General features: G+C 37.3%; 1 protein-coding gene across 1 annotated transcript in view; it reads left to right on the forward strand.

The window, feature by feature from the left end:
• Positions 1-13,486, forward strand: part of col11a1b (collagen, type XI, alpha 1b) — a 117,076-nt gene extending 103,590 nt beyond the window's left edge. Inside the window, exons 55-67 of the mRNA XM_077225351.1 lie at positions 3,254-3,307; positions 3,940-4,047; positions 4,263-4,316; positions 4,412-4,465; positions 5,805-5,912; positions 6,999-7,052; positions 7,788-7,823; positions 7,897-7,950; positions 8,077-8,326; positions 8,522-8,634; positions 8,746-8,814; positions 9,391-9,624; positions 11,706-13,486. Of these exons, the coding sequence (XP_077081466.1) occupies positions 3,254-3,307; positions 3,940-4,047; positions 4,263-4,316; positions 4,412-4,465; positions 5,805-5,912; positions 6,999-7,052; positions 7,788-7,823; positions 7,897-7,950; positions 8,077-8,326; positions 8,522-8,634; positions 8,746-8,814; positions 9,391-9,624; positions 11,706-11,852 (1,335 nt within the window). The 3' untranslated portion in view covers positions 11,853-13,486. The remainder of the gene's footprint in view (positions 1-3,253; positions 3,308-3,939; positions 4,048-4,262; positions 4,317-4,411; positions 4,466-5,804; positions 5,913-6,998; positions 7,053-7,787; positions 7,824-7,896; positions 7,951-8,076; positions 8,327-8,521; positions 8,635-8,745; positions 8,815-9,390; positions 9,625-11,705) is intronic.
• The last annotated feature ends 2,843 nt before the right edge of the window (positions 13,487-16,329 follow it).

The raw sequence follows: 16,329 nt of genomic DNA on the forward strand, positions 1-16,329 counted from the left end.
TGAACTGAGGCATAGGGACGTGCACTCCCAACGCAAAAGAGTGCGGCGCGGCACTAGATCTGATGGCCGAGCGCGGGCGCGGGCGGTAATGCACTCACTCTGTGTGTGCGGGTTCCGGGAGAATAAAACGATTCGCGGGACTCCCGCAAACTAGAAATATCTATGAATACAAAATATTAAAACTAATAGATTTTCATTCATCTGTTGCAGAAAAGCAAGAAGAACAACTAAAACAAAATAGAAACGATTTACAGGCCAGAGTTTCTATTCATAACATGTTTGCAGCGTTGAGCGATGTAGCCAATCACAGACATGTGTGTTGATTTCTTGAACGCAATGGCTAATCAGAAGCATTAAAGATAGACTCCCCTCACTGCTCAAAACTTTTTTGTTCAGTGCTGAATTCTGTATGCTGGCAAATCCTCTAATTATAACAAACAAAGTGTGGATATTATGAAAGATTCATTGTGCAGTCAGCTTCATTGATAATAACAGATGTGTGAGATCGCGATGAACTGTCAGCTTTTTAGGAATTAGACTATTAAGGGAGTTCACTTTGGGCGCATTCAGTCATGTCAGACCATGCACGCAGTAACTGCTTGCTTTTATGTTAAATTAACAGTGGTTTGTGTGTTAATACATTTATTATTTTACTCATTATTATTTATTTTTAGACTTGTTAAAACAAGCAGAGAAGAAAATAAAAACAGTCTTCTAACCTGTGTTCTAAAATAGTCTTCTGTCTTCTTTTCTGGGAGCCTATAGTTACTTTTGCGGTAGAAATATCGGTATCGGTACTCGATATCGGCAAGTACACAAATGTAAATACTCGTACTCGTATCGGTTTGAAAAAAAAATGGTATCGGGCCATCCCTATTGAAAATATATGTCTATAAAATTCAGCCATAAAAACATTTCAATTCGTTAAATTTCAAATGTTCAATATTCGTTTAAAGAAATGAAATTCAGAACTATTTAAAACAAATGTTAGATTACACTTATCAATAATTCAAATTTACACAATTCAAATTCAAATCATTTTGTCAAATTATAAGCTCCATATCATTGAAAAAGAACTGACTCAAAAGAGTGAATCATTTGCCAGTCGTGCATCTCAGTTCATATTCCAACCATAGTGATATAGCATTTCGTGTCGCTACACTGTTACTTGGTTGAAAAAATTGCTTGCTACTAAAAACACAACACTATTTTAAAAGTTTGTCGAGACTGTCAAGCCACTGAAAATTTATTTAAGCTCGTAGTGTCACTATTTGTAGATAACTACTCCTCAACACTGATTTGGTTTTATTATTATTACAACAGCTCAGACTTGGTTTAAGAGATTTAAACAGACCCCATGCACTGTAAGTGTCTAATCTTGATTCGTAACAAGTTCCAGACGATGGGATCTTTTGACAACCCCCTTGCAACCACATAGAAATGTACTAAAACACTCAAAACATCATTGGTTTTGCATGGGCAAGCACCACTTTTTTTAAGAAAATAAAAATTTCCCTTTGAATTACCCCTTTGTTCCTTTTGTAATCTGCTGAGACAAACATTTTCAAATAGGTTTGAGCTTCCCTTGTAAATTCATGCTAAGAGAAGCCTATATTTTATGGGGCACATTTATTTTTAACAGATCTGAACTACACAAACAATAAATCTTTAAAAGCGGAGCACAGTCAGGATTTTAGGTCTTCCCTCAGTAAATTGTTCCCAAGTGAGTAAAGAGCACACGCTGTGCCTGGGAAAATCTCAGTATAGAATAAAACCTGTGTGGGTAAAAACTAAAAAACTGCTCTCCTCACATCAGTTTGCATTGCTCAAGAGCAGTTGAGCTGAGGCTGACATTTAGACACTTCTATTATAGAATATTGACCAAAGTGGTTTGAATGACAGCACAGTGACGGAAATTTGTGATTGCCGAAAGGAAATTGAGATGTCATTGTCAGCTCTGGTGCCATCCTCAAGATTTGGCTTAGAATAGATTACAGTTTTAGCTCTAACACTGTCTTTTATGATCTGATGCATTTACCACAGTAAACTTATAGTTTTCAGTCGTTGACTCAACTTGTTTTTTCAGTGAGCTTTATTGTTGCATAAATCATAAATGTATCAACAGAGCCATGAGCTAAAAGCAATAAAAATGAAGGGATTTCCATTTTTACCCGTCATGCTTACAACTTGAATAGGTCTGCGAAGGAAACTGATTCTGATTCAGAACTGATTCGGCAGATCTCGGCCTTCTCTGTGTCTTGAATCTAAATGCACATACATACTGATCATGGATTTTTAGGGTGTTGCGCTGCGCTGTGTTTATGTCTAAGCTGAGAAACCAATAGCATCATTAAAGGGATAGTTCACCCAAAAATGAAAATTCTGTCAGTATTTACTCACCCTCATGTTGTTCCAACCCCGTAAGACCTTTGTTCATCTTCTGAACACGAATTACATACTAGTCCATAGGCTTCTTCAGGGATTGAAACATGCTGGCCTCGAAAAGTTATTAAAGACATCGTTAAAATAGTCCAAGTGACTACAGTGCTCAATCTTAAGTTTATCAAGCGATGAGAATACTTTTTGTGCGCAAAAAAAACAAAAATAACGACTTTATTTCAACTATTGATTTCCTTCTCTCTGGGCCTCGAGTCAGTAAAACTAGTGTAATTGCGTAGAGCTACGTCACACGTAGGCTCACTATTGGCCGACGCTGGTCATGTGGGTGATGCGTGTGACGTACAACAACAGAAGCGTACACTATTAAACTAGTAACCTGACTCGAGGCCCAGAGAGAAGGATATGAAAGGATATGATAAGTTGAAATAAAGTCGTTATTTTTGTTTGTTTTTTGCGCACAAAAAGTATTCTCGTCGTTTGATAAACTTAAGATTGAGCCACAAGTAAAAACAATTTACTTGAATCAATACTGTGTATGAAAATAAGACTTGTTTTTTTAGAGAGTTTATCTCGAACTATGTTACTCCATTACCAAATGGTAGCATGTTAGCAATCGCTAAACCCATAGACGTCATAACGGATGTAAAAGGTATAAAAGTGTTTATATGTGGTTTCCGGAGCATGTTTTGATTTTTGTGAGATATCGGTGAACAAGGGCTCCTAAAAATAGATCTTCTGTCATTGATGAAACAGAGGAAACGTTGTAATGGTACATTTGGATGCTGCACATTTATAATTGTTACTAGCTCTGTATGGAAGGTTGTGTTTTGAGTTTTGTGTTTCTCTCCTCAAGGGTCCTGCTGGCCCAGGGGGTACAGAAGGCAGGCAAGGAGAGAAGGGTGCAAAGGTAAGACAGATTCCATTATTTAAAAAAGCACCTGAACAACCAAACATCATGATTGTCATTTGTATTGCAGCGTAAATCATTTGTCCTCCTGAATGCTTCATTTGATATCTGTCCTTGCTTTTGTCTGTTGAATCCAATCTCTCACGACACTGAGTGGTCCTGACTTTTTAAATCCTCACTGAAAGATCTGAGCACAAGAAAGCCTAATTGGATGCCAGGGCAAATTAAGCTTATTCTAGAGGTTCGATCACAGGAAGTGACAGGAAATCTATTTTTTTTTCTTCTAAAAGCTTTGGTTCTTCAAAATGATTTGTTGATCCAATGGTATTATTCATCTTATCACATTACTTATGTTTGCATGGATGTCACAGTTGCCATGTAAGAAATGAAAGGAATATGTTGAAAAGTTCATTTTAATGGCTAAAAAAACATTAGATTTATAGAAGGTTCTTAAATATTTTTGCACATTATAGAATTGTTACAATATATATATATATAATTTTTTTTATCAAATTAAATCACTTTTTTATGTCCAATTATTTATCAGTTTACGAAGTATCTGCTTTGAGGGGTTTTTTTTTGGGTTTTTTTTGCTGTATTGATCAGTAATTAATTATATTTTCGTGACACAGGGCGAGGCCGGTGCTGAGGGACCAGTGGGCAAAACTGGGCCTGTGGGCCCCCAGGGGCCTCCTGGAAAGTCTGGAGCTGAGGGCTTACGTGGCATCCCTGGACCTGTGGTATGCATTTGGAAATTGATATCTTATATAGTCCAAATTGTCTGCATAATTGAATTAGAGCAGTACACAAGAATCTCTTAATTTGAATCATTAAGCTTTTCAAGTTGAATCACTCTCCTTGTCTAGTCAGTAAGTTTGAGTATGTGTGCCGTGCATACATTTTTGCATATTTGAGTGTGTATTAATGGGCTGATGGTTTCTGTCTACTCTTTCAGGGTGAGCAGGGACTTCCTGGAGCTGCTGGCCAGGACGGTCCTCCTGGACCATTGGTAAGAAGATACAATCAGACACAATTATGTTGTTTACTCAGACTAATCAATGTAGACTTAAATAGGACATATTTGTGTGTCTTGACAACTTCTAGGGTCCTCCTGGTCTTCCTGGCTTGAAAGGTGACCCTGGTACTAAGGGTGAAAAGGTATGTTTTAACTAGTATTTTTAAAGCACATAAACAAGACTACAGCAAATAGTACATGCCAATAGATCATTTAAGTTAAAAAAAAGTTGTTTTATTTTTTATTTTTGAGGGTATACTTTTTCTGAAGAAATTAATACTTTTATTTAGCAAGGATGCATTAAACTGATCAAAAATAACAGACATTTATAATGTTACAAAATAAATCTATTTCAAAAATGCTGTTCTTTTGGACTATTCATCAGAGAATCTTGAAAAAAGAATTATCAAGATTTCCATCGAAATATTAAGCAGCGCATCTGTTTTCAACATTGATAATAATAGTAATAAATATTTCTTGAGCAGCAAATCAGCATATTGTACTATTTTTGGAATGATCATGTAACACTGAAGACTAGAGTCATTTATTTTAATCATGTGATGGCACAGCTGAATTGTCAGCATCAGTAAAGTAAAAGTAAAACTAAAAGTATGTTTAAATAGAAAACAATTTTCTTTCTTAACAATAAATTAATAAATTAAATTAACAATAAATTAAATTTTTTAACAATATTTCACAGTATTACTGTTTTTACCCCAAACTTTTGGATAGTAATTCATATATTTACATTGGTGCCATAAACATCCCCAAAGAAGGTTCTACAATTAAAAAAAAAAAATGTTTCCTTTGCTAAACAAAACCATGTTTATTTACAATAATGCTGAGCCCAGTTGAAAGTTTAAGAGGCGAGAGCAACTGGCCTTACTGGCATCTCTATTTCACACAATGACAAGGCATAAACTTAGTGCTGTAGATTAAATACAGTGTCAGACAATGATTAAACTGTTACTCTGCCTGCAATACACAATCAATGCGGCATATCTCTGTAAATCTGTTTTATGAGAGGAGACGCGCTGAGATGAGTGTTTTCTGTATTACTATTTTGGAGAGCCAAGTACAGTAGCTGTGGCTGTAAATATCAGGTGTTGAATATAAACTAAAGCACTTAAGCAGATTCTCTGTGCATTAAATATGATTTATATTGTACACACTGACTGTGGTAGCCAAACAATGCTTTATTTTGTACATGATAAAAATCATTGTTTGCCATTTCAGCCATCTGAGGTTTGTTTCGATTGACTGATTGATTGGCATTTTTCTCTGCCAAATAATTATGGGTTAAATACAACTTGCCCTCAATCAAATGTATCTATAGAATACGATTTATCACAGAAAATGTTGTCTGTATGTTTTATGTAAAAACCATCTGCGAAATATAGTGTAGGCCTATGTATGTTTTACTCCAGTACACTGCTATTAAAACCTGTCAATTAGTATTAACATTTCCTTTTACATATCCAGGGTCATCCAGGTCTGATTGGTCTGATTGGTCCTCCTGGTGAGTCAGGAGAGAAGGGTGACAGAGGACTGCAAGGACCTCAGGGGCTCGGTGGAGGCAAGGGTGACTCTGTGAGTTATTGCTCTTTAAATACACCTGAGTTAGTTTAGGGTCCGAATGTGCTTTGTCTGCTAGATAGATGCTGTCATTTAAAGGTGTGGTTGATTATGATTTCACTTTTCTAACTTTAGTTAGTGTGTAATGTTGCTGTTTGAGCATAAACAACATCTGCAAAGTTACAACGCTCAAAGTTCAAAGCAAAGGGAAAATATTTGCTTTTAAAGAAATCATTTTTAAGGACTACAACAAACGGCTGGTAGGGACTACACGACATTCCTCACGGGTTAGTGACATCACTAACCCTAAAATTTAAATAAACCCCGCCCCTGGGATAAACCCCGTCCATGTTGAGTTGTTGTAATAGAGTACTTTGCTCTAGAATACTCTGCTCTAGCTGTCGCATCCTCTTTTCACATGCAATACAGTACATAACTCTAATGCAATAGCATGTCACTCTTTGTAGGCATCTTACAACAGACCCACACAAGCGATTTTATAGATTATCATGACAGAATATGCTAATCAAAGACTTGAAGATAGTTAACTCCACATCAGCAACATATATTCATCAAGTAACCATTCAGAAACGTCCGACTCCAGTTTAAACATAAAAGGCAGAACAGTTTCTGACATTGTAGTGCTTGTCTACGTGAGGTAATCGGAGCTGCTTACACACACACACACACACAAACACACACACACACACACACACACACACACACACACACACACACACACACACACACACACACACACACACACACACACACAAGCTCTTGAAGCGCCGCCCTCTGTGCCGGGAGCAGCAGCTCGTTTGCATTTAAAGGGACACACACGAAACGATGCGCTTTTACTGAACCTCAAAAAGGGACAATTTTAACATGCTGTAAGAAAATATCTGTGGGGTATTTTGAGCTAAAACTTCACATACACATTCTGGGGACAACAGAGACCTATTTTTCATATTGTAAAAAAGGGGCATTATACCACCCCTTTAAGAATAAACATTTAGAAGTGTATTTTTACAATGATTTATGTTCATTAAAATGATTTCTTGATTTTGCCCTGACATTTTTTTACTGATTTATTGACTTCAGGGTCCCGTTGGTACTCCTGGTCCACTCGGTCCTCCAGGTCCTCCTGGTATTCCTGTAAGCAGTTTTCTTTTTACTCTAGCACTGACATTAACCATATTTGTGTCTATAATTTTCTGATTAAGGTCCATTTTCTGGTTAAACCTTTATTCCACAGCTATTAGGAATATAGAGGAATATTCCTCATCAATACATGTTATCAGCAAGCTATTCTTATGTAGACTCAAAACACATCTGTTTAACTGTGCATTTAGTGAATGAGCACTGTGCCACTGTTTGTCGACTGTTTGCACTGTATTTTATTTTATGTTTTAATTATTCTGATTTCATTTGATTATTTCTGTATTTTATCTTTTATTCTAAACTGTTTTAATTATTCTGATTTCTTTTGATTATTTTAATTTCTTCTATGTAAAGCACTTTGAATTACCATTGTGTATGAAATGTGCTATATAAATAAACTTGCCTTGCCTTGCCTTGCCTTGCCTATGTGGCAAACCTGATGCTCACCCACTTGTGCCATTCATATCACTGCATTTTAGTTATTTTGGTCAATAATTTTATATTTTTATGAATTATTTCATTAACTCTTTTTAGATTATATGAATGTTTTTACATTCATTAAAAAAACCTGTTGCACCTGACACAATTCGGATTAAAACAGACATACCAGCTGTCTTTGCCAAAACCAGATTAAGATTCCATAAATCCGACAATCAAGTTAATGCATTTTTGTACATTTGGCTACCTTAACATTTGCTTAATTGATTTATTTGTTGTATCTATCTTCAGGGCACTCAAGGACATAAGGGATCCAAAGGATCAACTGTAAGTGCTTAACCTTTCCATTACTAATGATAATTTTTTCCAGTGTAAATTAACCATGTTTTTGTTTCCCAAGGGTTCAGCTGGCCAGAAGGGAGAGCCTGGCTTGATAGGACCACCAGGTCCTCCGGTAAGAAAAATATTGTATTGCATTTTGAGCTCTGCTAAAAATCAAATTGATATTCATATCTCTCTAGTGGGATTGAAGCCGACCCTAGAGAATTGTCAGTTATTTGTTTTGATTATCTATCACTAGGGCCCAGCTGGTGACATCATCCAGCCCCTCCCCATCCAGACAAATAAAAAATCGAGGAGGTCACCCGAAATGCAGGATGATGAAGCAGCGGGAATGATAGATTATGGTATGGAGGGAATGGAGGATGTGTTTGGATCCCTCAACAACCTCAAGCAGGACATTGAACGCATGAAGTTCCCACTGGGAACCGAGGATAACCCTGCCAGAACCTGCAAAGACCTGCAGCTCAGCCAACCAGACTTCCCTGATGGTGAGAGAAAGATAAGCGGTTTCTTTAGCAAAGATCAGGCAGAATTATCAACTTTTTTGATTGTATGACATACACAAGAGTCAGTTAAGTCTGTTTGAAGTAAACTAGGGTTAATAATCAAAGATAAAGAATAACTTCACCCTTTAATTGGGGCCCTTTTTTATTTCATTTTAACATGCATGTTTTTGACTTTAGGACATTACTGGATCGATCCAAACATGGGATGCATCGGAGACGCCTTTAAAGTGTACTGTAACTTCACTGCAGGAGGAGAAACTTGCATTTTCCCTGATAAGAAATCCTCAGGGGTGAGAGGAACTCATCTCTGCTAAATCTCATGATTGGTAGTAATATAAATCAAAAATAAAGAACTATATTATCTTGGTGAATTATTTGATCACAGTTTCCATTTATTCCAGGTTAGAATATCAAACTGGCCAAAGGAGTCCCCAGGATCTTGGTTCAGTGAATTCAAGCGTGGAAAAATCGTAAGTGCCCATTTTTCTCTTCCATTATAAATTTCATTAACGTTGAATCAAAGCTCAGCAATTTGGCTGTGCATGTCTCTATTGCTTGAAGGGTGACAGTAGTTCAGGGTTGAGAATCAAGAACTGATTTTTATTCAGAATGTTTCAGTTTTTGTTTTTGTTTTGTTTTTATTCTGGAAATGAATCATCTTCATAAATCATAGTTCTGTTCACATCTGCATTCTTCTGCCAATTCAAACTGAATGGCAACTTTACATAGATTTGATCAGCAAATGAATGAGTCGGCAAATGAAAGACTATTTTAAATTCATGTTGTTAGTTTTGCTCGCTTATTAAACCAGTTTGAAAAAATATTAACTTACTGAAACACAAGTTTTGTGAATAAAAAAATCTAATGTTGCTTAGTATTTTTATAATAAAACTAATTATTGAAAGTTGCTTTCTAAAAAGTACTAAAATAATTGTTAATTGGATCTAGAACCAGACAATGTCCATCGTTTATAATCGGAAGTTATAAAGATATTTTGAAAGTTCTCCTTCATCAGATGTTTGATCCCTGTGTTCCTTGTGTCTCAGTTGTCTTATGTGGATGTTGAGGAGGGCTCAATAAACTCAGTCCAGATGACGTTCCTCAAGTTGCTCAGCTCTTCTGCCCGGCAGAACTTCACATACATATGCCATCAGTCTGTGGCCTGGTATGACGCCAAGGCTGACAACTATGACAAGGCGCTGCGCTTCCTGGGCTCTAATGATGAGGAAATGTCCTATGACAACAACCCCTTCATCAAGGCTCTTTCAGATGGCTGCTCGGTAAGACTGCTGTTGATCTGTTTGCTGGTCATGCTGAACAATTTTAGATGATACGATAAACCAATAATTATTTACATTTTATGGTAAATAACTTATGAATGGCAGATATTAAAATCCTGTACTACTCTGTATTATCGGAAAAAAATTAACAAATGTACTAATTAACTAATAAATTACCTAAAGTCAGTCGCTTTAAATGCTAAAAGTGAATTTTGGCATCACAACATAATAATGTACAGTATGTAAAATGTATATTAATTTTTGTGATTTGTTAGAATACTTTTAAAAGTTGTATTAAATTTCAAAAAAATAAATAAATGAAAGTACTTTAGATGATGTCAAAGGTAATCTTAGAGGCAAACTAAAAATAGAGGATGTACAATCAAACTATCCAATATAGACCGTATGTAGCCCCGCCCCTTTTCAGCGTTGCACTCTTGTCTTCCGGTTTGTATTTCCACAGCATTAAGGTAAGATCTTACAGATTTATGAATGAACTGCTCGTTTTAAAATATTCCCATGACATTTGTTGTGACATCCGATTCAAATATTACAATACTCATGATAACTTTCGTAAACTCTACAATAAGTAAATACACTTCACCAGCTAATTACTTTTCGACGGCGATGCCATAAAAATATACAGAGCTACCTCACAAATGCAAGTTCTAACAAAAAATTCTGAGGATGTCTGTGCGCTTGTTTCTCTGGTGCAAAAGGTCTACAGTCTGATACCAATAAATGAAAAAAATCTCTAATATCAGTCGATAACCAATATGGTACCGATACTATGTCAATCAAGCAATATAATGTTGTAAAAGTAGAGCAGTGGTATTTTAGTATTATTTACAGTATATGTTATTATTGTATTTATTAATATTTTGAATAACCTTATTTATATTTTCAGTGTTCATTTTATTTTAAGCAATGTTATATGCTATTGTCATTTTTTTATTGTTTTTTTTATATATTTCTATTTAGCTCTATTTTATTGTTATGTCAGTTAGTTGCCAAAACAACATTTCTTACATTTCTAAGTTTTTTCATGTAATGTTTATATTGTATTATATTTCATCTTTATTTCAATAAGCGAAAATAATTTTTTTAATAATTTTAGGTTTAGTTAACTATAACAACACTGAAGTGGAGTGGTACAAACTGTGAACATATCAATGCTTTTGGACTGTATATTAAATTAGAGGATCAGATCTAAATCAAGCGTAGCGTCAGTTCTGGCAGGTCACGTCAGTCAAGCTCGCATCAGCTGACTCTCAGCTGATCCGCGTCTACCTATAGGAATAGAACGCCTCTCATCCCTATATACAAGGCCCATTCAGTATTATCAGCAGCTCTCCTCTTGTCCAGTCAGGACTTGGCCTTCTGATATTCCTTTTCGAATAAATGATATCTGCGAAACATTTGTTGGTTATGTTCTGTTTACCCTAAAGGGGATTATTGCTGCTCTCCCTGCACTTATGGGCAGGGATTCTTGCCCAGAACAGAGCCATACCGTCCATGTAAAGTGTATGCTAATTGTCAATCATCTTTGGCGATAGTGGTCCTGAAAGAACTGTTGTATGGAGTGGTGGAACTAGAGTTTTATATATGGGATGGCCAAGGCTACTTCAGGGGCTCCATAGACCATGAAAGAAAATTATTGTTTAACCTTAACCTGGCATTAAAAAGCATGAATGAATCCTATGATTGCTGATTAGTGGTACAAGTGATAACCACGAGGTCTTTAATGTGGCATTGGTCCAAATGTTTATTTCACATTACCCCCTTTAACTAAACATTCTATCTGATTAACTGTTTGTTAATGGAGCAAAAAGATACTCAGTGACTTTCATAAAAGTTGTTCAGGAAACCTAATCCCGATGGTAAACATTAAACCTACTTCAAATAGGCTATAATGCACACCGGACGAGAATTCAACTTTGGTGTGGCACACGAAATGGCCAATCAGATGTCAGGGATGTCCAGTGCCACCCCGTGCACCCCCCTGGCTCCGCAACTGGTTGTATAATGCTGCTTAAAACAGTTTGCAGTAATAACATACAATTCATCTTTTTCTATTTCAGATGAAGCAGGGATATTCTAAGTCTGTGATGGAAATTAACACTCCTCGCATCGACCAGGTGCCCATCATCGATGTCATGTTGAATGACTTTGGGGAACCCAGTCAAAGGTTTGGCTTTGAGGTAGGCCCTGTCTGCTTCATCGGCTAAAGGACACCCCCCTCCAACTTTATGGCAAAGGTCAAGGAGTGTGGCCAGCCAAGAGACCCCCAACCCACCCGCTCCTTGCGCCACAAACACACACACCAGCACCCGCACTGTGTAATCTGAAATGGAATATTCATCGCCCTGGTGGGATCCCAGTCACACGACTGAAAACCTGCAATTGGAATAAAACCGAGAGAGAGGACATGAACTACCTGGTGGACAATGGCGCACTTTCAGGAGAAGGAGGAGGACCCTCTCCTTTATCATCTCACTGGTCTACCCAGCCTAGAGCCTGTAGGATTCTTTTCCTATTTCCAAACTCATTTTTTCCAATTCAAGTCTTAAACCTTTTTTTTTGTCCCATTCCAACCTTAATCCCAGCACCATTCACTCTTGATCTCAATCCTTCCCCAAACCCCTATCCAATGTATTCTCAATCCTGTTCCTACTAATTTTCCCTGTATCCTTTACGGATCCTCCTCCAAGTGCTGCTCAGAGAAAGACAACCACAATGGTGTGCTCTTGTTGTAAACACCCAAACACTTAAGGTGCTATTGAAAGTGCATTTTTGGTAATACTGTAATTATTATTTTGTACAATACTGTTCTTTCTCAATTGCCTTTAAGTCTTGCATGTGTATCAAAATTGATCTGATGAAATATTGACAACCATAAAGAGAAAGAGTTTTTCTCCATGTTTGAAAATCAAAAGTGCAAGAGAATTTTTCCACAAGATGTCAATCATTCAAGTGTCCCTGCCAACTGTATAATAAAGTCAGCATTACAAACCATCCAAATTTGTAATTATAAAGTATCCATTTTGTAAATATTGACCAATTTTAAGCACTTGGAGTTTCCATTTTATCCAGGAATATGCAGGCATGTCTAATGTAGTGAAGGATGAGCTGAACGTGAGTTTTCCTGTCTTCCTGAGGTTTGCAGATTTCCGCCAGCTTCCTTTTGTTCTCACGTGGTAGCAGTGATGCTGTGGTAATCGGTGACTCTACAATGCTAAAGAAACTTGATGAAAATTAACTTGATGTCAGATTGAATTTCTTGACAGTATACCTCAATCACGTATCCAATTCAAAGATGTTCAACCCTGTACATACAGAGCCTTGGTTAGAGAATCAAGTTTATATATTTGAGGCAGGGAATGAAAAAAAAAGACTATTTGTTAAACTTTTTTTTGGTTATTTTGTGATTACTATGATATTAACCCTTTTAGATATACAACAGAAACAACTATTTTGAGGTGCTTTTCGTCAGTATTAAATATGGATTCTGGACAGTATTGTATTAAAAGTGATAATTGTTTACTCTTTGTATGAATCATATCTGTGTGATTCACTCAGTCATGGATTTTTTTGTCCTGTGCTGTATGTGCAAAAGCTTATTGCCTTCTTCATTTGTCTTTATATTTAAAGTTTCTGTGGTAAAATGTGTTCAGGTTGTGTGGTTCTGTAAGCTGTTTTGATTGCTTTATCTTTCTCCATTGCTTTCTCCATTGTTTTTGCGGTTCTGTCTGTGTCCCTGAAAACCTTTCAAATATATGACAATAGACTCAGAATTTACACGTCTGTGTAACATACTTATAATTTATGTAAAACTTGGAATAAATGATCGATTACATTTCAAGTAGATAATCTAGTGTTTCAGTTTTGCTCAAACCAACAAAGATTGATCCGTCCAATTCAAAACCACTCACTCAATCACACCATTTAAGCCATAATGTCATTGGATGTAAAGCATGTTTGATTTATGAGGAATGTCATGTTGATCTTCCACTAAATCTTTTAGTTTCAATCTCACATAATGATGCTATAGAGCTGAAATCTAGAAGAGAGATATGCTGGTTCTTTAATAGCTGATGTTGTCATGATGCTATAGGTGAACAGCTCATGCAGAAGTGATTATTCAGCCACTGGAGCGGAAACTGGCTGTGATAATTCACCTGATGATGAGCAACACAAGGCTTTGAGCACCTCTTTACCTTGGATGTTAGTCACCATAAAATCAAAATTGACTTTTTGTTTTTAATGGAATAGTGCAGTATTTTTGATAAATGATTTATCCATGCACATTATTATTTTTATTTAATTTTTTAATTTGTGCTCTCATAATCTTTAATCAAAATAACTTCCCCTTACTATTGCAGTGACTTCTCTGGTGATGTGTTTACTGGCTTGAGGACGGGACAACCTGTCACTCACATGACATCACAGCAATGACAAAACACAACCATCCAATCAGTTCCCAATGGACAAAATCCAGCCCAACGTTTTTGCTCCAGAAGCCGTTTGGTATATACATCAAAATTAAGGAAGAAAATACTATTGCAACTCCTGTTTCATGCCCACTTTAACACAGTCATGTGTTTAGTGAACTAATGGATGCAGAGTTTTTGGTCTGAGGATGTAAATTATTTTTTGGATTAAAAAAAAAAATTAGTGCCCACAAGGCTGAAAGTATAAAGAAGAAAGTCTTAAAATATTCTGAGTAGAAACCCTGGAAATATCAGGAAAATTTACCATTTTGATTTCCAGGCCTTTAAATGTAATGCTAAATAGTGAAATTCCAATTGGTACATGCAAATGAAAATTCTCCCCAGGAGGATAGACTGGAAAATGTGATGATTGGGAACCCTGTATACCTCTTCATATGTGCCTGAAGAGGGTCAGGGCTTTGATAGTGGTGGTCATCAATCAGGAGTCAGTACAGTATTCACAGCCGCTATGAATTTAAACTGAATTTGGAATAGCAAACGATAATTCAATTACAGACGTACATTCAAGGACCTGGCAATGGATCAGGCTTTTGTTTTTCTATTTTGCCTTTCTGCTCTTTGATTGATTGAATTGTGGTGTAATTAAATTCTAATAGTTTGAGATCATTCTTCTTGTAAAAAATAAATAAATATTGATGTGCAAAGAGATGATTCATGGTAAATCCCGTTTTGTATAATAAAAAAAATATGAAAGCAAAAATTTAACTCTGAGCAATTACAACAAAATACTTTTGAAAGAAGTAAAGCAGAAAAGACTAAATATTGTAATACATCACTAGGAAGATGTTTATTCTTATAAAAATAGCCAAATACTAAGAAATATCTTGATGTTTAGTTTTTTAGCTTATTTTAAAGGTGTGTGTTGTTTTATCTAAGTTTGTTTATTTTATGTTTTGGTTATGTGGCAGAAATGCAAACTTAATGCACAACTGCCAGCCTGCATGGAGAGCTTTTTGAGACTCCAGCGGCTTCAAATACCTGTTTGCTGCTCAACAGTGGCTTTTTTTATAGCTGCCCTTTTAATACAATTAAATTGTTTGACAGACAATTAATAAGTCCTTTATCTGACCGAGTTCTCCTGTGCTCTAAATAACTCACAAATCTTTTGATAGTTCGATAATCTCTATTATCTCTATTATCTTGATAATCTCAGTTTTTGTAAAATTTTTGGGTTTTTGTATGCCTTTTGCAAGACATTAGGCCATTTCATGATTTTCATCTTCAGAAAGGTTTTTCTTCCTCCCCATATTGCATGAGAAGTGGGATTTGCATAATAATGCTGAACAACATCTTTAAGTAGGGTTCTTTTACGAGAGGTTCTCTCGTATTGCGCAAGTTTAGCTTACGCTACGGGAAAGATTCATCCTCTTGAGATACTGAAGCCAAAAAATTATCCTTAATTTTGTATTCCTTGTCAACGCAGTGCAGCAGCTAGCAGACCTAGAGCAGGCCATCTCGCATGCTCATTGGCTGCCCTGCGGCAACTGGTGCAGCCTATCAGTGAGCACAGCGTGACGTCACGCCCAATGAAGGGCGCCCGCGCCTTCATAGCGTCACAGCCTGCCAGAATGGGCGTGGCTTAGCGTATAAAAGTAGGGGCTGTAGGCTGAATTCTCAGATTTTTCGTCTCTTCAGTAAGCTCTTCGCATCGCTGGATTTGAGAGAAGCCACCGGCGCCGTCGAACAGCGAACAGCCAGCTTAGGACAGCGCTGAGGAAGCCGGCCGTCTTCGCCACCTTCAGCCATCCATGCGAGCTATGCTATCCGGCGACGTATCCTTTTGGCCTTGCAAAAAAAAAAAAAAAAAATTCTAAAAGAGCAGCGAGCGTCTTTTTCAAGGTGCCTCGCACTTCCTGCGGCTCGTGTAGAGCCCCGCTCAGCGCCGGAGACCGCCACCTGATCTGCGCTCTCTGCCTGGGCCTGGAACACGCAGAGCTCGCCCTCGCGTCCGGGGGCTGCAAGCTCTGTGAGGAGCTTCCGCTGTCGACCCTGTGGGCTCGACTCGAGGCGTTTAACACTGCAGCAGTCACTCCGCCCTCTGTGGGACCGCGCAGGAAGAAGCGCCGTTCCCTGAGACAGCCGGAACCTGTGGCCACAGCGACGCACTCGCCGGAGAACCTCCCTCGAGCCTCATCTTCGCCTTCTCCGCCTCTCCTCACTGACGCGCAGCTGCCGCTTACGAGCCTCACTGCCG

Source organism: Siphateles boraxobius, unplaced genomic scaffold, assembly GCF_051911475.1.
Source record: "Siphateles boraxobius isolate OS27281-9 unplaced genomic scaffold, OSU_SipBor_1 1, whole genome shotgun sequence".
Classification (NCBI taxonomy): Eukaryota; Metazoa; Chordata; class Actinopteri; order Cypriniformes; family Leuciscidae; genus Siphateles; species Siphateles boraxobius.